At 36.3% G+C, this 22068-nt stretch overlaps 1 protein-coding gene across 1 annotated transcript; it reads right to left on the bottom strand.

The window, feature by feature from the left end:
- Nucleotides 1–1265: 1265 nt before the first annotated feature.
- Nucleotides 1266–16171, bottom strand: LOC764872 (solute carrier family 35 member F6). Its single transcript, XM_030977180.1, has 12 exons — nucleotides 15875–16171; nucleotides 10948–11048; nucleotides 10306–10373; nucleotides 9698–9756; nucleotides 8461–8602; nucleotides 7618–7677; nucleotides 6932–7007; nucleotides 6312–6406; nucleotides 5896–5940; nucleotides 5416–5599; nucleotides 4122–4247; nucleotides 1266–3661 (listed from the first exon to the last, which is right to left on the bottom strand). The coding sequence occupies exons 1-12, from the start codon at nucleotides 15967–15969 to the stop codon at nucleotides 3429–3431; spliced, it is 1284 nt and encodes a 427-aa protein (XP_030833040.1). The 5' UTR covers nucleotides 15970–16171; the 3' UTR covers nucleotides 1266–3428.
- Between the last annotated feature and the right edge of the window lie 5897 nt (nucleotides 16172–22068).

Below are 22068 nucleotides of genomic sequence, written 5' to 3'. Positions count from 1 at the left end.
TTATGATGGCTTTATGAAAGGATGCCATGATTGTTCATCACAGTTTTGATTGAGGTATCCGAGGCAAGTAGATGATGATAATGTACATGTATGAATAACTAAGTTGGGTTAGAAGGGGGAGGGCGAGGGGGTATTTGTTACTCTCTATAATCAATGTCCACTCCAACTGTCATGTTTTTTGTTTATGATAGCTGATGCCTAATGATTTAGTTTATATTTGCAATATTCTATGCTAACTTTCAAATGTCTAGTTTGAATAGATTCATCTACATTTATTTTGCACACATTGCCATCGCAGAAGATGCTCTAAGCACCTACCAAGTATTAATACTATTGACCCGGTTTTAAGCCAAGTTGCCCTAAGGAACTGAAAGCATCCAAGTATACCTACTTCCCAGATACCCATTTATTTATTTCTCTTTCCTTTCTCTTTCCTTATCTTCTTCTCAACCCCACATGCAGCTCATCTTTTAGTATTATTTTCTGTACCCTCGATCTCTCACTTCTTTTTGTCATTGTCTACTCTTTGTATTATGACCGTGTTCTTCTATCTTTGTCGTGTAAAGTATTGTCTTGTCCCTTTCTCGTCTCTGTTGGCATTCCCCTTTTTCTTTCCCCTATTTTGTAGTTCCTTTTGTAGTTACAGATTAGTTAATTTAATTACTCATTATTCCTAAGTTTCATTTGAGGTGTTCACACTTGTACAAGCATTGCTTTTTAGTGGACCCCTCTGTTTCCAACATGTATTTCTTAAATTTGTTTCAAATGCTTATAATTGATTTGTAATGTTTTGTTGGAAACATGAATAAATTTGAAATCTTAAAATCTTGAAATCTTACTACACCTGGGTGAAGAGCGGCAAATATATCTCCTGCCAAACAAATGGCATTAGTGCCATTGGAGCCATGTGCTTGAAACATAAACCATGTGATGTAACCACAAACCATAACACCTCTACATTGCAAAGAAGACTTACACTTAACAAAGACGACCCTGAGAAGAAGCCACTAATTTTAAAGAAGCCACTAATTTTAAAGAAGCCACTAATTTTAAAGAAGCCATATTTTAATTGCTAGAATATCAAAATTAAGCATCCAATATTATACAAATAATGAATGGTTGAGTTCAATATGTTGAACAAATAAAAAACATTCATTATTTGTTTTATACAACATCGAAGAAGATCTAATAGAACGTTAATCAACAAATTATGCTTTACTCCTTATATTAAAGATAAATTAAAGTTGGAGTCAAGCCTTCTCGATTACATGCATTCAGATTACCTTCGCGTCAGATACATGCATGGATACGCGCACAGCAGAGAGGTACGCAGTCTGCATACAAGCAAAAATGCACGCCCAAGCAATAGAACATCTATTGAATATCATGTGACCAACAATCCTCCAATCAAATGACAAGGATCCCCGTAGGTGTGGTATAACAAAAGCTAATGAGATACTATCATTTAATAGACATGAAGCATTGCTTCTTCATCCCTTAAATTGAGGTAGTCTGTAGGCATTTACTTTTTTGAAAACACAAATTCCACTTTTCACGAAACCCAATAACCTCAATCTTCCTTGCATGCTTAATTAATGAATATATTCCAGACAAACAGGATATTGATAGCAAAGTCTCATGACGTCATTCAAGAAAGAGATATCCTAGTATGTTGATAAACATGTAATTTTTATTCTGTTATAAATGCATGATTTTAAGCATTAAATGCTATTCTAAGAGAAATTTAATTGATGGTTTAGCTAGAAGTCATGTAAAATTATCTTTCATCTACAGTGATAGACACAAAATGGCAAGATATAGATTTTCCTGCTTTCAGTAACATAATACAACATACGTATATGGTAGCTTTAAAGTAATTATTGGTAACATTGCCTCAGGTTCTGAAACAAAATCCTGGATTTAGCTCATGCTGCAATCATAATTATAAACCTTAGGTCAGTCAGGAATCCCATGACTTTTACAAGCCGATTGCCTGTTATCAATTATTTATGATTGGAAATCAAAATTTCATTTTTCACTTTTCCTAATGGTTTTTATAACTCTACAGTTGGGGAAAGTGAGTATGGTAAAGCCGGTCACTCAAAGATTTTTACTTTTTTGAGGCACTTCATGATCATTTTGAAATGCAATTTTTTTAGGGCTTCAATATTACACCATATCACAGACACTTATACCACGTAGGGCCATGCATCTCAGATCTAACATTGTTAAACGATGCCTTTAATACTTATAAGTGTACAAGTATAAATAACTTCCCAAGAACTGGTATCATAAATAATTTAGTTCTCCCTTTTCCTTGGTAGGAAGTATAGGTACTTACTGGTATTGAAAGTGTGACAATGGCAAAGAATATATTTTGTATTTCAAATGGAGTATGAAATGGGTGAAATAGGTATACAGTATATCCTTACATTGCTTTTTAGTTTCTTGATATGGCCACCATGAAGCACAATTACTATTACCGGGTATACTCTTTCAAAGATCGAAGATTAAAATAATTGTATTTGCAATTTATTTGTATGAAAGCAATATATTAAGGCACATCAATGTGAATTGGTGAATTATGCAATCCCAAGCGTCAACAGTCTAGAAAGCATGTTGAAAAATACTAGGATTTAGATTTAAGATCAACTACCCCCAGAGTCAGGACCCACCCCTCCCCCCATGCCCTGGGACAAGTGCATGATTTTGAGTTTCCCTCATTGCATTAAAGATAATATAGATAATTTATAGTTTTAGAATGATGAACAAAAAAAATGGCAAGAAATGTTTAAACCAGCCTCTTCATTACAAACCAAGCCTCTTCTGTAATTTTGAAAGACTAATTTTCTTCCCTCTCCTTTAACTATTGTCATTCACAAGATGAGCTCAGTTTTGAACCTTCAAACCAGGGTCTGTCACAGTTGGTTTGTAGACAGGGAGAGAGAGACACAGAGAGAGAGAGAGAGACCTGACCACTAGATTAACTTACCTTACAAGGATGAGAGCCTCTGATCACAAACACAATGTGGTAGTACAAATATTTGTCTGATTAAATCGTTATGCTTCGATTAATGATAAATATGTATGTAGTTTACAAAAAATAGTATATTTGGGCATTAGATGAAAGTACATTTGTGCCATTACGCCATTTTCTGTTAGCCCAATTTGGGAAGCAGATACTGATAGCCTTTAGACATCCTCAAGATATTTGCCTTCTGCTACCTCACATAATTATCCTGGCAACCAGAATTTATGGCTAGCATGTTTACCCTGTAAGCGGAAGTGAACGGTGGTATCACAATCCTATCTGTTCTTGGCCCCGTCTTATAAAGAGTTACGAATGATCCAAAGCAATTGTAAGTCTTCAAATCAATCGTAAGTTTGCAGTCTTCTATCTGTACATAGTTGCGATTGATATCACATCTTTATAAGATGGGGGCCTGGTTAGATTTGATCAAAGGTGCACGCTCATCATCATCTCCTTCTGGACGTGCAGCATCTTGAATGCTGCCTACACCATTGGAACTAGCATCCCTCTCATCTCTTGTTGACCCAGATGACCTGTCTTCGCCATGGAAACACTGACATGGCAGGAAGGAGAGGTCAAAGAGGTTGTTGTAGAGGGCAGTACCGATTAGCAGAAACATGAAACCATCAACTGTGAAAAAGAAAAATTATGAGGGTCATGATTTACCTGTGCCTTTTTATAAACAAAATTTAAGTTAAGAATGGACATCAGATTGCACTTTGTTTGGAAGGCTCGCTCATTTCTGTAAAAGGAAAGGTTTGTGAAAATGTCCATTCACCAGATCTACACTTGTTTGATATTTCATTATAGGCCTTGAGTCAACCTTTAAGTGGCTGTGTAAAGGATGTTGGTTACAAAATTATCTTTGGAAGAAACTGTTTATCAGTAACACATATTTTCCACAGACCCCAGTTCAAGTAATCTCACACTTAGTTTGCAACAGGTTAAATTTGTCACTGGTTTCACGAACAAGCTTTCAATATGGGCTCAATCATGCATTCACCCGTTCATGAAACCAGGCAAAAATGTTGCATAATTTGTGTAACTCATGCATCAAGTGAATATCCTAGATAGAGTGAAATGCACTCACTTTTGAGTATGCCATATGTGACATCAAATGGTTCACCGAACGAAGGATCAAAGCCATAGTATATAACAAGTCCTACTATCCACACGACGATGGTCCTGCAAGCATCAATCAGGGTTCGGTGCACAGCTGTGTGAAGGTGTGTAGAATGACAAAATATAATTAAGGAATTGCATAATACTTGTCAATTTTCATTCCATGCTATATCACTACCGGTATTTATTTAGTGTTTCAATGTATACACAAAAAACATAAAACAAACAAAACTTTTCCCACATTTTCCCCCATTTTTCCAGCAGATGTTAATTAGATAACAATAAGACTACCGCTCCTTTCAATGAACTGGAACAGCAGTTTAGTATAAACTTGACACTTCCTGTATTCACCCTCTAGAATAATAATACGTATAACAATCACAAATATGCACTCCATCTCCAGCCAACCCATTGACTACTGAATTGCTGCAGTCCCATTAATGTAAGACAAGATCCAACCAGTTCCAACTAGCTCTAACCAGCTCCAACTAGTTCCCATAGGCAATGGGTTAACAGACCAAGAGGTCATACACACATTTCATAACTCCTAACATACCTCTTCAGATAGCATGACAAGTGCAAGAACCAAGAAGTTGCTCATCCCTTAAACTTTTCCCAACCAAATCTGATCAATTCCATTTAAGAATAGGCTCAGAGCTCATACCAACCATACCAAGTATACTAACTAGAACTTAATGACAGTAAACATATCGTCGGTGGGTGACAAAACCTCGTATCTCAATTTTTTGAGATTCAATTTTTTGCATAATTTTGTACCTCATGGCTTACGACACCACTTGATAAATCCATGGAACGCCTCCTGTCTCGGTTTTTTCACAAATTCCAAACAAAGGACGGTGTCACAGCACTAAATCTGTTGAGACAGGAAAGGTTTTTGCGCTCTCCTGAAAATTCATGATTTTTGAGATACGAGGTTTTGTCACCCCACCAACGACATGGTAATTCATCACCTGTGATACAGAAACTTTCATTGGTTGGGGAAATCATAACGAAAGTTCAGGCTTCTACCAACCTTAAAATTGAGTAAACAAGCTTTTGTCTACTCTTTGACCAAACAGGGACTCTGGCTTTTCATTGACACCTATCTTCGCTCCTGTGATCTCGAGGCAACAGACAGCAAGAAACTGTATGAATACTCACTTGGCTTGAGAAAGTCCACAGGAGCGGACCAGTAGACGAAAGCTTGCCCACTAAAATTTCATGGTTGGTAGAACCCTAAACTACTTGTTATAGTTCATTACCTGTTAGCGATCTTGTAACAGACAGTCCAAAGTAGTTATACCCTGAAATAGAAAGAAGATACAGTAGACAGAAAGCTAGCAGCCTCGGACTGTTGCCAATTTGATACATGGCATCTATGCTGTCCTCGTATCGACCAGTGTATGCGTTCTCATCTGGGATGAAGTACAATACTGGAAGGACAATCTACAAAGAAGAAAAGAGAAAGTCCATTTCAGGGAGAGGAAAAATTAGGGTATGGAAAGTCAGAGATTACATTATCATTGTGCATGATTCAAATTTCACAAAACATATGAAATACGTAATTACCATTTCTATGATACATAATTTTTTAAGTTCACATACACACAATACACATTTTGGTTAAAAAATTCAGAGAGCTTCTGAGAAAAATAAGTGTTGCCAACTTGATGAGAAGTAGCTGATTCAATCAGCTACTGATTCTGCCAAAGTGTTAAATATTGACTATAAAGGATACTCACCAATCCTAAGATAAAGAATCCAAATATTCCTTCCATTCCTACCACCTGCAAAAACAAGCAAAATAACAATCAATTTGATGCATAGATATAGTGAAAGTACTTTTACTATGATGAAAGCTATTTTTAAAACTATAAATTAAATACCAAAATATTCCATGACCCATTGTTATATGTCCTTAGAAGCCTTATGTGCGTTGCCTCTCTTGACCCAGGTGTAGGTAATAGAAACTTAGTATACAAATATTGACTGCTTTTAGGGGCAAGGTTAAAACTATTGCCCACAATAATATCAACACTGTACTGTCACTCGAGACAAAGTCAAGGGGTATAGTACAGTCTCAAGATCACGAAGGAGCTGTAGTTCAACAGTGTTCCTCAAAGAAATAATTCTGATAAAATGAGCTTAAAATGCTAACCTGAAGTGGAGGATACGCTCTCTTTTTAAGAAAGACTTCTTCTATAATCATCTGAATGGCATTCATCACTTGACCTCCTAAAATCAACAAGATTCCTGGAATGAAGAAACAAAACAAGAGAAATGCCTATAACTGCTCAATAGATAAAAGGTGTTAAATCAAATGGTTCTAAAATTTCTTCAGAAGACAGAATATGTCCAGTTCCAGGTCGTTTCATACAGTTTCTGTTGTGCAGCATGCCATCATCGTTGTCTTGTACACTTTCTAAGGATTTATCATTTAAAGCTATTAGAAGTCATTACAGTTGAAGCAACAAGTGATTGTAACAAATCATGGGGGCGCAATTCGCAGGACAGACCATCTCAGCTATGGATTTTCACATTACCCTGTATTGGTCAACTGCTATTCAGCAAAGGAATGGGAATGCTCCAAACAGGGCCCGTTGCACAAAAGTTACCATTGATGGTAATTTTGCCATCAATGGTAACTACCATGGAAACCTTGGTTTTGATTGGCTGTTGAGTGCTGTTACCATGGTATATGCAATTGCTGGCAAAGTTACCATCAATGGTAAGTTTTATGCAACGGGCCCAGGTATATATGATTCTGTTTTCCCTTACCTAAGACAGTTTGACCTACTTCTGAAGTCCCTTGCTCTGCAAATATTGTTGACATGCCAACAAGAACCAGTCCAAACTGAATGAAAAAGAAGTATAATAAACAGCAATAAAAAAAATAAAAAATATTGAGATATTTAGAAATAAACATACTGTACATAAATAAACAGTTTATAACACGATCCTGTGATTATATGCTTATATTACCAAATGGACAGGTCCAAGTTATTTCATCTCCATTCCAACATCCAATGAACATGAATGAATATCGAAACTATAATTTCACGTATTTGACCGAGTCCTATGCTATGCTCTAGAAGAGTAAACAGGTGATGATGATGTTATAAAATTTATTGAACTTAATTGCCTTTAAGTATCATAGAACTCTAGTAGTATAATATGTAGTAAGTGTACCAGCGAAAAAAAGTGACGAGCAATTTAGCTCTGGTAAGCTCTAAAAGAGCTCCGGTAAAAGAAAACACACAATAAAATACTTGAATATCATTTTGAATAAATCACACTTTTATAACACCAAATCCAAAAGGAGCCCCTGTAAACAAACAAAATAATTTGTGCACTGAAGTGTATTTAAGATATTAAGTACATATAATTATTGCACTATATTTGTTCATGTATCTAAACTGGTAGGAGGATTTCTCATTGCTTGATCTGTCTCCTTCAGTACTTACTATTGTTACTGTCATACCAGACCAGTGAAACCACTTTAGCTGTCTTTTTAAGAAGATTTTCTGTAAGTTAAGAAGAATAGATTTTGAATAACAAAAAAAAACATTAGAATTACACCATAGGGCTTAAAGGTAATATAGACTTATGATTTCAGGTACCACATTATGGCCATAAAATCTCAAGTTTTGTAAATTTTAATTAACTAATCCAGTTCCTAACTGTGAAGGTCAGAGTATAAACTTTCAGCAACCTCATACCCATGCAGAATAATATATGTGGACAGATAATATTTCTTTTGAAATTTGATGCAGGGCTGGTAAAAGAAGGAAGAAAAAAAGCTACTCCTAAGCATTCCACCTCCAAGTCTATTTCAATGAAATGGTTGATCCATCAAGATGAACCAAAAAATAGATTTCCACAAAATCAATCACAATGATCAAAAGGAGTATACCTTTATGTTTCTGTTCCCACCATCTTAGCTTGTTTAATTATGTGTCACTCTGTACTACCCTTGTATAGCTTGTAATTTACTTTGTATTGGCAATTAAAAGTTATCTCGAACTAATATTTCAAATTATACCTGTATATTAAGCATATGTAATCTTGCTTTTGTGTTGAAAATGATGTTTTGATTCTATTACTGGAAAACTATATCCTGAAGTATGTTAAAATGTATGTGTATTTTTGTTTCTTTTCTTAAATTACTCAATAGATGAATGCTCACAACAGCGCCAGAAGTATCTATTTTTGGCAGACTTAGTGGATTACAAATGTTCACTATTATTATTATCATTACCAGGTATAGAGAATATAATGGGAGGAAAACAAAGCATTTTCAAATTTACCGAGAGTATTCCAGTGAAGATGATGATAGAGCCTCTGAGCATTTGCCAGACCGATGCTGAGACATAGATTAGACCGATACCTGCTAGGGTTGTTCCTAGAAGGTCGCACAAGGTCGGCAGAATGATGATAGCCTGGAAGATTCTAGATAAGAAAGTGAATAGATGAAAATAATTACTGTTGATGAAGGTGATGGGACAAACTAGCAATTCCGAGGCGATCTGGATGTCGCTTCAGAAAGATAGCATATGCATTTAGATCGCAGAGGAAGTGATAGTTTGCCATCGTCTGAAACCAAAAGGTGATTATTTGTTTTATATTCCATATCGGAAACATTTCACTTCTTCCGTCATTTTTGAGCAAAAAATCATCAATTAACAGCTTGCAAATGGTGTACGATACGCACAGTGAACGCAGTATTTATGCACGTCTCCCATCAATGATGGGTGAACTATCATTCATCACATGATTTACTTTTGACCAATCGTAGCATAAGATTCTTTGTATGTGGAATATAAATGAAAATATCAGCACTGGTAAAATGTAATCATGTTTATTGTGACATTCTTTTTTCCGTACAGATCGTAAATAACATCAATTTGTACGATGGTTTATAAATATAGCTTAGTATTGAATGTATTTCCTAAGATTTTTTCTAAATATCTCAAAATTGTGTATTCTATCTGTAAGATGGACTCTTTCAAATTTTGTGCTCAATACAGAATTGTGATCCCTTGCAAGGAGCAGTAAGAGTACAATAACAGATTTTATATTGAAAACAACAACAGGAGATAGCACTAAACTTTAGTTAATAAAGAGAAGGTTTACTATAATAAGACAATACTAAATTGACAAACTATCTACAAAAACCTATGGGTGGTATTCCGGTAGCACGTACTAAGTTAGCGCATATTAAGTTAGTCCACACTTTTATGGAGTGCCTGTTGCCAACTCATTTACCATGTACAGATTATTTTAATCCTTCAATGGAAAGTGTCCAAAAAATTAATTTTGCAATGAAATGGGAAGAAAAAGATAACATGAGTATGAACTGAATTTCAACAAAGTCTTTGGTAGATTATCTTTGTCATGTGCATGCATATTGAAGGAGGAAGATGAAACCTAGCATTCCATAGATGTGTGAACTAAAATTGTTGTTTAGTCTGGACTTATTCCCGGCTTAACTTATGAGAATACCAATATATGTCTTTTATGGTGTGATTAGATTAGACTATTTACCTTGGTTGTTTGAGCTTTACATCTTCTGGTGGCTCATTTTGAAAATGAGTTTCTCTGAGCTGGGAAAAATTAAGGATTTAGTATTTTTATGTTTAAATACAACATGTTACATAAACATTTGCCTACAGGGCTGGGACAAAGAAATGGATCTATGGTATTCAGGTTTATTTAAATCGACATTTTCTACATTGGACCCTGGGGATTAAGGTTAATGGGTATCTGGTGACTTCCTTGAAATACACTGAAAGTTACGGTTATTGGAGCTAAAGCCGGTGTAATTATTTTCAACGCTCTTTGGATGTGCAACTTAGGGACATTCTATCATAATGTGATATGTATTAAACAAGAATGAAACATCGTTATTCATGTAATCATTTTAAGCTAATATATGGCACCAATTCCCTGAATTGGGGTAAAACAAATGGCTCCTGTATTCCCACTAGAATAAATAAGAAAATACTGAGTTAAAAACTGATTATGAACATGACAGTGTCTATACTACACTGAGAATGGTGGCCTAATTTATTTACCAGTCATGTGATTATTGTCAAAAAATATTTTGAAGCATAAAAAACCCATTATTTTTTCTTCGCAACTGATCAAATTACCTGTCCCCTAAATGCCTCTCTCTCCTGACGTCTGGCTATCAGCAGTCCCAACAAGCATAAACTTTCACCTGATGAGTTACAAAGAAATGACAATGAGAATGAAATAAGGAATACAAATCTATTCTTTTAAAGTATTATCGGTGAAGATACTTACTAATGAAGCTTCATTATATACATGGATGCTGCATTTAAACAAACTATAAAGATAATTTGGATTTGATATTTGATTTATTTACCAACATTTGGATTTGAAATTTGATTAATTTACTAACAGCCAGCAATACAATTAATATAATGAAATTCACATGTACAATAAGATAAACTAGTTGTTAACAATACATTTCTTTCTAAAAGAATTTTAAAACAAAGCATTAAAAGAAATCAAAGAATGAAAGACGTACAACAAAAAAACACCCAGATAAGTAAGATAGTGAGCAGGCGAGGAAGAGAGACTGGGACAGACAGAGAGAAGAGAGAGAGAGAAAAAATGAGAGAGAGAGAGAGAGAGAGAGAGAGAGAGAGAGAGAGAAAGGGAGAGAGAAGGGGTGCAAAGACAGACCACTTATGAAAAGGTATCAATATGACTATTAATGAGAAGATTTGTATATCATAATCAAGAGAAGTAAAATGTGATGAATTTACCTATGAACATGATAATCGTTTGAAACCATGGATGATCAAATTCATGTGCTGTTGCCTCAGCTGTTCCATTTGGCCCACTGGGTATGGCTACACCTTTTACACTGTACAGATGAAAAAGACAAAATTATACCAAGAGGAATGGATGAAGAAGAACAAAAATAACAACAAGTCAACAACAACAAAATATATTTGATCATAAATCTACTTTCCATCAGTGTGGCTATAATACTCTCTAATTCCAAGTCTGCAATAATACTTGACCATCCCTTGATCTCATCATTAAACAAGTAGCTGTGATTCTTCCAGCACATACATAAACTGCTCTGCACACTTGTGGGAATGTAAACAGAAGTCTATATTTTCAGAATAAAAATTTTCACAAAAATTATCATCAAGATAAGAAGTCCATGCAATGGCAGCTGCTATTAAGAGAAAATGGAATTACATTTTTCCTCTTTCCATAATTTTGTTGGTCATATATATATATTTGCCACAAAAAACAAGCAAGCATTTTATTTATTTCTAGTCTACCTTTAATTCGTTTTTCATCACACTCCACGTAACATTAAAGCTTCACAAAAATGATTAGAGAAATTCTTCAAGAAAAAAGAAGAAAAGAATCAGAGAGTAAGCTTCAACTAGATCAAGATAGGTGTAATTACCATTTTATTTCAAACTGAAAAAAGAAGAAATAAGTAAGATGTGTTCAGTTTTCTGTTACCTCACATTCTCTTTTTTAACAACCTGTATTTGTCAATTGTCATACAGAAATTGTCCTGCTTGTCTTACATGCTCAGCTCATCACATACATCAGACCGCATAAACTTGTGATACAAAGAAGATAAACAATGAGGATGTTCATTTCTCTTTGAGTTTGACCATGTTGACTTCTTTATCATTTCGTTTTTTTTACCGTATCAGCAGATCAAAAGACACATACATGCCATAGACAAGTACGGAGCCCCGGAAGTGACATGGAGAAAAAAAAAAATTCTCGTTTTCCTGAGATAAATTCTCGTTTTCCTGAGATAATTTTTCGTTTTCCTGAGATAAATTCTCGTTTTCCTGAGATAATTTTTCGTTTTCCTGAGATAATTCCCGTTTTCCTGAGATAAATTCTCGTTTTCCTGAGATAATTTTTCGTTTTCCTGAGATAAATTCTCGTTTTCCTGAGATAATTTTTCGTTTTCCTGAGATAATTCCCGTTTTCCTGAGATAAATTCTCGTTTTCCTGAGATAAATTCTCGTTTTCCTGAGATAATTTTTCGTTTTCCTGAGATAAATTCTCGTTTTCCTGAGATAATATTTCGTTTTCCTGAGATAATTCCCGTTTTCCTGAGATAAATTCTCGTTTTCCTGAGATAATTTTTCGTTTTCCTGAGATAAATTCTCGTTTTCCTGAGATAATATTTCGTTTTCCTGAGATAATTCCCGTTTTCCTGAGATAAATTCTCGTTTTCCTGAGATAATTTTTCGTTTTCCTGAGATAAATTCTCGTTTTCCTGAGATAATATTTCGTTTTCCTGAGATAATTCCCGTTTTCCTGAGATAAATTCTCGTTTTCCTGAGATAATTTTTCGTTTTCCTGAGATAAATTCTCGTTTTCCTGAGATAATATTTCGTTTTCCTGAGATAATTCCCGTTTTCCTGAGATAAATTCTCGTTTTCCTGAGATAATATTTCGTTTTCCTGAGATAAATTCTCGTTTTCCTGAGATAATATTTCGTTTTCCTGAGATAATTCCCGTTTTCCTGAGATAAATTCTTGTTTTCCTGAGATAATATTTCGTTTTCCTGAGATAAATTCTCGTTTTCCTGAGATAATATTTCGTTTTCCTGAGATAATTCCCGTTTTCCTGAGATAAATTCTCGTTTTCCTGAGATAATATTTCGTTTTCCTGAGATAAATTCTCGTTTTCCTGAGATAATATTTCGTTTTCCTGAGATAAATTCTCGTTTTCCTGAGATAATATTTCGTTTTCCTGAGATAAATTCTCGTTTTCCTGAGATAATATTTCGTTTTCCTGAGATAATTTCCGTTGTAAAATGAACAGTTAAAATGAATTGAAAAAATACAATTTTCTTCTAATTTTATAACGTTCTGAGTACGATGTCATATATATTTACTGTAAATTGCGAGCGAGCGAAGAGCGCAATTAACAAATAAAAGACACTAGTCTTACTCGTACAAATTTAGGTACAATACCAATTTGGATGATAAATCTATCTTGATTCAAGAACACTTTATTAACAGACTGCCCGATTACAATAGGGGACAGCCCACGAGGCCGACGGCCGTCAGCCTAGGGCCTAAATCCAGTTTTAGGGGGGTATTCAGCAGGCGCGGATCCAGGATTTCTTAGGGGGGGGCCCAAATTTGAAATTTTGCGAGCCAAATATTGGTACGTAATGGTGACCAACAGTGACGTAATGCGGGGCGTTCTCGCCTCTGAATCCTCGTCTGAATTCAGGTTCCCCCCTCCCGCGCAAAGCGCGGAAGCTTTGACGTTTCATAAGATTATGAGAGAAAGAAGACGATTCGTTGTACCGTTCTCGATTCTTAATCCTTGTCTGAATTCAGTCCCCCCCTCCCCTCCTGCGCGAAGCTTTGACGTTTCATTATATTATTAGAGAAAGAAGACGATGCGTTGTATCGTTGTCTATACTCTTAATCCTTGTCTGAATCAGGGGCCGTCTTAGGGCCCCTGGGGGGGGGGGGTCGAGGCGGCGGAGCCGGCCCCGGAAGCTCAGGGGTTTTAGGCGTTTAATTAAGGTCAGATGAGCATTTTTTTGTATACCTTATTATTTTGTGAGACTGGCACGTCACTATTTGGCGTGGGGTCCAGGGGGCGGAGCCCCAAAATATCAGGGGTTTTAGGCATTAAATTACCGTCAGATGAGCATCTAAGGGCCCGCCGTAGGGCCCTAGGTGAAATCCAGGGGGCAGAGCCCCTGGAAGCTTAGGGGTTTTAGGCATTAATCACGGTCAGATGAGCATATTTTGATGCCTCATTATTTTTCAACACTGGCAGTTAACTATTCTTTCTTTCTTGCTCTCATTCTATTTTATTTCTCTTTAATATACTTTTTCAAAAAAGTAGGGGGGGGCTCGGGGCTCCCGATCCCCGCCGTACCTCGGGCCCTGACAAGTAGGAATCAACTGAAAAGTGAGGAAAAATCTCGGAAATTATGTCATTTCAGCATTATTAAAGTAATCCACCGTTGTGGAATTAGAAATAAACCACGTTTGAATTTGATTTCCCCCAAGCCCCCCCTATCAGTACGCCAGTATCTCCTCTTTTCCTTTTTTCTTTCCCTTTCCTTCCTTCTCTCTTATTTTTTTGATTGGGGGGGGGGGGGGGGTCAACAGCCTGGGAGGCAAGGCCCTTTCGCCTTCCCCAATCTCCTTCTTCCCCCTTTTCTTTTCTTCTTCCTCTTCTTTCTTTCCCTTTTTCTCTTCTTTCTCTTTCCCTTCTTTTCCTTTCTTCTCTCTCTTTTTTTTTTTTTTTTGGGGGGGGGGGGGGGGGGGCCAAGACCCGCTCGGCCCCCCCCCCCTGGATCCGCGCCTGGTATTCAGTTATTCACATCACCTTGTAGGTCTCAATTATTGTCGAAATTCGATATATTTATGAAGATAATTATCAATTCCAAAAGGGCCTTAAAGGGGAAGGCCACCCTAAGAATATCTATATTTTAATAAAAGGAGACAAATAAGACAAAGTGATTAATAAAAGTTTGAGGAAAATCGGATATGAAATAAGAAAGCTATGAAATGTTCAAGTTTTAAACAAATTAAAATCGATCAAGAAAATCGGGAAATCTGTGATCATATAACAAACGATGTCTGGGGTTCGAAAGTTATGCAACATGTATTGGTCGGGAATTATCTCAGGAAAACGAAATATTATCTCAGGAAAACGAGAATTTATCTCAGGAAAACGAAATATTATCTCAGGAAAACGAGAATTTATCTCAGGAAAACGAAATATTATCTCAGGAAAACGAGAATTTATCTCAGGAAAACGGGAATTATCTCAGGAAAACGAAATATTATCTCAGGAAAACGAGAATTTATCTCAGGAAAACGAAAAATTATCTCAGGAAAACGAGAATTTATCTCAGGAAAACGGGAATTATCTCAGGAAAACGAAATATTATCTCAGGAAAACGAGAATTTATCTCAGGAAAACGAAAAATTATCTCAGGAAAACGAGAATTTATCTCAGGAAAACGAGAATTTATCTCAGGAAAACGGGAATTATCTCAGGAAAACGAAAAATTATCTCAGGAAAACGAGAATTTATCTCAGGAAAACGAGAATTTATCTCAGGAAAACGAAATATTATCTCAGGAAAACGAGAATTTATCTCAGGAAAACGGGAATTATCTCAGGAAAACGAAAAATTATCTCAGGAAAACGAGAATTTATCTCAGGAAAACGAAAAATTATCTCAGGAAAACGAGAATTTATCTCAGGAAAACGGGAATTATCTCAGGAAAACGAAATATTATCTCAGGAAAACGAGAATTTATCTCAGGAAAACGAAAAATTATCTCAGGAAAACGAGAATTTATCTCAGGAAAACGAGAATTTATCTCAGGAAAACGGGAATTATCTCAGGAAAACGAAAAATTATCTCAGGAAAACGAAAAATTATCTCAGGAAAACGAGAATTTATCTCAGGAAAACGAGAATTTATCTCAGGAAAACGGGAATTATCTCAGGAAAACGAAAAATTATCTCAGGAAAACGAGAATTTATCTCAGGAAAACGAAAAATTATCTCAGGAAAACAAGAATTTATCTCAGGAAAACGAGAAAATTTTTTTTTTCTCCATGTCACTTCCGGGGCTCCGTAGACAAGGCAAGGTGAAGGTCAATTTAGTTTAATTAATGTTTGGGAAGAAGAACAAATAAAAGTTACTCACTGACAATCATTCTGTGCTTTCTTGCTTAGTGTATTGATACTTCCAGTAACAAGCATTCCTACAGCTAGTAGGATCTGGTAGCGCGACAACCCCATCTTCGATCTCAAAATGTAAATCACGAAATCTCCAACTAACTAGTCTTGTCGTTTATACAGCTGCCCGCGCTCTAGCTCTTCCGAACCAGTTCAGCAAAATCACCGGCTCAGCTCGCGTAACGTACGGGGTATGCACCGGCGCGGCCCTCAGCTCAGAGACCGCTGTACTAGCGCTGAACTGTGCTAGAAATCACGTAGTCACATGATCATGTAATCACTGATCACATGACAGTGACGGGAAGTATGGAAAGCCATTGTTCGATTAACAATGCTTTACTACCCACCCCCTGTTGACGACGTACAGCAATCATTCTGTGTTACCATTCTCACCTCCCTGGTGTTACTCAAAGTTTTTGTAATAAATTTTGTATCGTGTAAACTAATTTGTACAATATACATGTAATTCCTTTATCATGCAGTCAGATTGAAAATAGACTTAGATTACTTGATCAATCTTGAATATTTCTTTGAGATAATAAGACCCCCCCCCCTTGCGCCCCGCCCCCGCGCTTGTCCCGAAAGGGTGCGTTGAATGCACCACACCCCCGCGCCGCGCCGCACCGCATCGCATAAGCCACCACAATGAAAGGCAAGTAAAGAGCAGTTGTTTTTTTTGGGGGGGGGGGGGGGCAGGGAGTACATGCAATACAACTAATAAGAACGAACTATGCCCCTGCATGTGAAAAAATATAATCGTGCTCGTTTTCAAACTAATGAAAATAATGTGTTTCCTCTAGATCGATACATGAAGAGTGCCCTTTTACACTGAAACATTCGCCCCTTATGATGTGTCTTGAATAGATTAAAAACTCATCTCCCTTCATCTTCCTTATATACTTACGCTTTATTCCTCTCTGGTCTTACCAGGCGCGTACGCAGGATTTTTTCAAGGGGGGGTTTTAACATTTATAAATCGGTCCGAAAATTTCGCAACGACTCAGTCAGCCGCTGAATAAGGGGGGGGGGGGGGGGGGGGGGGGGGGGGGGGGGTAAGAGGACACATTTTTTTTTTTTTTTGGTCCCAAAAAAATCGCAACGACTCAGCCGACCGCTGAAAGGGGGGGGGGGGGGGGGGGGGTAAGAGGACACTTTTTTTTTTTTTTTTTGGTCTCGAAATTTGGAAATTTGACATTTTGCTCCGTTGGGTGGGGGGGTAAGGTCACCTTTTTTAGGTCGGCCATGGGAATAATTTTTTTTTTTTTTTTTTTTTTTAATAATTAAAAAAAAAAAAAAAAAAAAAAAAAAAAAAAAAAATCCAAAAGGGGGGGGTTTTAGGTTTTTTTTAGGGGGGTTTACACACAAAAAATTTCCAAAGGGGGGGGTTTAACCCCCAAAACCCCCCCCCCCCCCCCCCCCCCCCCCCCCCCCCCCCCCCCCCCCCCCCCCCTGCGTACGCGCCTGGGTCTTACTATATCTCAATTATGGACTCCTGGTGTGGGACAATACATACCTAACTTTGTTAAACAGAATGTTATTATTACCGTGTATTACATTTTATTATGTTCAGGACCATATTATGATATGTAAAACAGATTTTGTATGTAGCCTACAGTGCGTCCCAGAAAAAACGAAACCGAGAATTATCGATGTTTTATCATAACTTAACCACAATTATAATTGATAAATGACACATATTTGGAAAGCTTAGATCCTCCTCTTTAATTTGATGCAACTCACGATACATATTTCACGCATGAGTGATTGAAATGAGAGGAAACTCAAATGTCATATAGATTTCAAAGAAAAAAAAATCACATTTCTAGAAAGTTGAGTTTCTGCCCTTTCATATGACTCCTCAATCAGGAAAAATGAGCAAGGAATGACAAAGTTCTGTTTGTTTAAAGTATATGCTTGCATTTCCATATATTTATCAAACGAATCCGTTTTCACTGGCTGCTGCCGTAGCAACAAACAGAGTTGACAAAAGACTTAACTCCGTTTAGTTGACAATCAGCCGTAGACGAAAGACTTCATACAATGAAATAAATTGTTTAATGACCCAATGTATTTCATCGTTTTGGTGCCATGATAACCATGGTTACCATGGTGGGTGGTAATTTGGACAAAAGTACCATGGTTACCATTGTACATTTTTGTAAGGGCATGCATGGCTGATTGTCAACGAAACGGAGTTAAGTCTGTTACTGTAGTTGCTGCTACTACTTCTACAACTACTTCTATTACTATAGCAGTAGAAGGAGGAGGATGTGGAGGAGGAATAGCAATAGAAGGAGGAGGATGTGGAGGAGGGGTAGCAGCAGTACTACCCTCCTCCACATCCTCTACCCTTCCTCCTCCTACTACTGCTACCCCTCCTCCACATCCTCCTCCTAGTACTGCTACCCGTCTTCATATTACTGCTACCCTTCCTCCTCCTACTACTGCTACCCTTCCTCCTCCTACTACTGCTACCCTTCCTCCTACTACTGCTACCCTTCCTCCTACTACTGCTGCTGCTACAACTACTATTACTGCTACTACCATTGCTGCAACCCCTCCTCCACATCCTCCTCCACATCCTCCTACTACTACTGCTGCTACCACTACTATTACAGCTACCAGGGGCGGACGAGCCGAAAGAGTGCTGCGCGCCTGATCTGGGAGACTACTTAAAAATTGTTTTAAATAATTTTTAATCTGTTTCATTTTGATTAATTCAATTTAAATTACTTAAATTTCTATTCCTTAAATTCCATTTTAAACGAGTTGATGTGGAAGACTAGTTAACACACCCTTTCGAGAAAAGCCCCTCCCCCCCCCTGCTCATCCCAAAAGCATGCATTAAGCCGGTACTCCGGGGGGGGGGGGGGGGGGGGTGGCGTAAGCCCTATTATTATACCTCATGTTTCAATGTACATTCCATATAGCTCCTTCACAACTTAAGTCAATTGATTTTTTTTAAAGATTTTTAAAAAAGGAGTCTAGTATCTCTTCTACCCCCCCCCCCTCCACACACACACACACACACACTCTCTCTCTCTCTCTCTCTCTCTCTCTTTCTCTATCTCACAATTATGACAACCAAGGTCAGGAGGGGAAAACAAAATCGGTATATCCTTCTGAATTCAAGCACAACAAAATTTTATTAAAATATCCAGAAAGCACAGTGTATTGCACAATGATAATTGAACAGTCAGAAAACTTTTGAGCACAAAACAAATTTAAAGAAAACCTTTAAGGATTACGTTAAATCAGAAAGTTTCTGCAAATGAATGTCAAGCATCCCAACCCCCCCCCCCCCAAAAAAAAATGAAGCAATTGAAATGACTGTGGAAACACATTTCTTGGCACTTTATGAATACAATCACCCCCCCCCCCCCCCTCCAATAATACCAAAAATTAAGTTGAATGGCATGTGAATTCATTTTGTAACAAAATAACAATAGAACAAAAAAGATGATCACATCTTGATCTTCACACTTAAACATCTTATACTACCAGCACGGAGCTGAACAAAAGACATCTATTATACATTTTAGGAACTGTCAGCACAAATGACCACATGTACAACATAAATCTTTATAACATAAATTAAAGTCTCCTATCTTAATATGATATTACCTCTCTGTTATTCTTTCAGCATCAAACTTTTGCTTTCAACTTAAACAGGCAATACCCCAGTAAACAAAGCTTTTGGTATTCCATAAGAAACTCTCAGGTTTAATTATGTATATATTTCTTTGATATGTATCTTTATACAACTCTTACCAATAAAGTTGAACCTTTCCAACTTCTATATCTACATTTGCTCCTACAGATGAGTACTGTCAGAAATTGCAGTTTTACTAAACTTGCTTTTGTATCTTTATACATAAATATAGAAGAAAGTCTAGATTTCTGCTTGGAGTTCAACATGTGGGTCTCCTCAAACAAGAAATTGTTCACTTCAATTAAAATACAACATCTCTGACGAGTCTGTCCCATTTCCGGACATTATCTTCCGGTTTGACGGTGCCTGATAAGCACAAGCGTGCATTAGATTGCGTACCCTATTGCAACTAAAGTGACAGTCCAGGGAGTTGTCTCTGTATTAGCCTTATTTTCATCTTAACATAACACTGTACCTTAAAGGTAAAGACCAGTTTTGGAAACGCCTCCCTCTCAAAAAATGAAATGGAAGCTCTTATTACCAATCATGTGAAAGAATATGTTTTGACTAATATGTGATGATAACAATTTTGCCGGGGAACTGCCTACCAATTGATATATTTGGTCAATTATTATATCTATCCAGATTGGATAGATATCACGTAGTCCCATATCACTCATATACATCTTTCTGTGTACAGGGCTTGTACTTTTACCAAAACTGGGCCAAATTTCTTATCATTTTGATGATTCTAGAACCTTGCAGTACACACCAATACTTACGGTATATGCTAGCTGATCAACCTTTTCTGATTGATTCCGCAACGTTTCTTTCACAATGCAATCACATGACCAGAACTGATCTTTACTTTTAACATACCACTGTACCTTAACAACTAAATCAAATGGTACACATGATGTAGTATGTACAGTGCAAAGGAATCAAACTTTTAACAAGACACAAACTATATAATGCCATTACCAATACAGAGTAGCACTTACAACAATAAATCTAACTTTGAGCTTTTTAGTAATATAAATATCTGTTGTACTAAGTAGTTTACATAATCTACTTGTGCAAAGTTGTGCAAAATAGACATCAATTACAAGTCAAGGTGATCACAAACATTTATATACTTAATAAATCACTTTTCAAGGCACAGTAGATTGATTAGCATTAATACCGATACAGAGTTTACATTTTTTGAATACTTTTTGCATATAATAAAATCTCTGTCACCTGATAAAAGAAAATACCTTTTTATGAATAGATATAGCTCCTATACAGACTTCAATCACTTCAATCATTTGTTTAGATGTCGTAGAATACATTGTCAGAAATCTGTTCACATAATTTCAAAGTCATCGTTTGTTTAAATAATATCACAAACAAATACAAAACTGTTTTGAGACAAAAAAACTCGCAGAATTCTGTATCCTCAACAAAATCTAATAAGACAGGCCAGCTGTTTTTTTTTTTCTCCTCATAATTTTTTTAAATTCTGTTTTAAAATGAATGATATTTGGATCCAAAATGTTGACTGTTAATGGTTGGTGCCTATTTAGAAAACTTCTTGGAGAACTTTCTAATGCATTTTAAGGGCTGTTGGTCATTATTTTTAATGACAAAATGAAGGTGGTTGAAATCTGCATGAATAGCAAAATGAATTACAAAGCAAATTTGTATGTTCTTAAGCTAAATAGATTACAAGCGTGCTAGAAGTGAAATATGCCTCTTAAAGATGTTCATGCGATCACTACATAACAATGGGCCAATGGGTATTATGCTCATGTGCGTACATTCGTGTGCTGCCCTCTATATACCCACGCTTGAGCAATTTTAACATTTTTTTGTTTCTATGGTGATCTTTGTGCAGTGCTTTACTTATAAAGAAAACTGCAGTGATTAATGAAAATGCAGTCAAAGAAATGTTTCTTTCCAACATAAAAAGATTCTTTTTTTCAAAGGAAAATATTACATTTGCTGTATATTTCCAGAGTGATCTTCCACTAAATTGGAATGCGGATCAATTTAATTTCATAGCACAAAACTATATTAATCAACATATCTTTAACAATTTATAAATATTGTACACTACTGTGTATCACTATTCATATTCATGAAGAAAAAATAACGTCCCTATTCCTCTCAATCCTTAAATCTTAATCTAAATTGAATTGCACAAAATAATTAGATTGTTTTGAGAGCTATACAACAATACAAACAAGTTTGCATATCAAGTTCAATAGATTGAAAACAAATCACTGTGATTAAGTAAATAAAATATGAGAATATTATATTAGTCTTTTCTGCATGAATTTCTCTAAGAAAAATGAATACAGAGAAAAGTATGCCTGTAAGATCTCAAACATGATATAAACATACCTGTGTACATGTGTGAAGATATGAAGCGGCAAAACCCAAGCAATTTGTTTGTTATGCTGTAAAGAGTTTCACATTTCTCTATGTTATAACACAGAGCCATTCATTTTGCCATTCATTTACATGTT

The sequence above is a fragment of the Strongylocentrotus purpuratus genome, unplaced genomic scaffold (genome assembly GCF_000002235.5).
Source record: "Strongylocentrotus purpuratus isolate Spur 01 unplaced genomic scaffold, Spur_5.0 spur5_scaffold_9, whole genome shotgun sequence".
In the NCBI taxonomy this organism is placed as follows: Eukaryota; Metazoa; Echinodermata; class Echinoidea; order Camarodonta; family Strongylocentrotidae; genus Strongylocentrotus; species Strongylocentrotus purpuratus.
The sequence above is the reverse complement of the archived record's forward strand: the minus strand, read 5'-3'. Positions and strand labels throughout refer to the sequence as shown.

What these genes read in the sequence shown, in the direction of transcription:
- LOC764872 (XM_030977180.1), bottom strand. Translation starts at nt 15,969, where the DNA reads ATGGGGTTGTCGCGCTACCAGATCCTACTAGCTGTAGGAATGCTTGTT. An exon ending in AAAGCACAGAATGATTGTCA is followed by an intron (nt 11,049 to 15,874) that starts GTGAGTAACTTT and finishes TCATCTGTACAG; the next exon opens with TGTAAAAGGTGTAGCCATAC. An exon ending in GATTCTTTATCTTAGGATTG is followed by an intron (nt 5,600 to 5,895) that starts GTGAGTATCCTT and finishes TCTTCTTTGTAG; the next exon opens with ATTGTCCTTCCAGTATTGTA.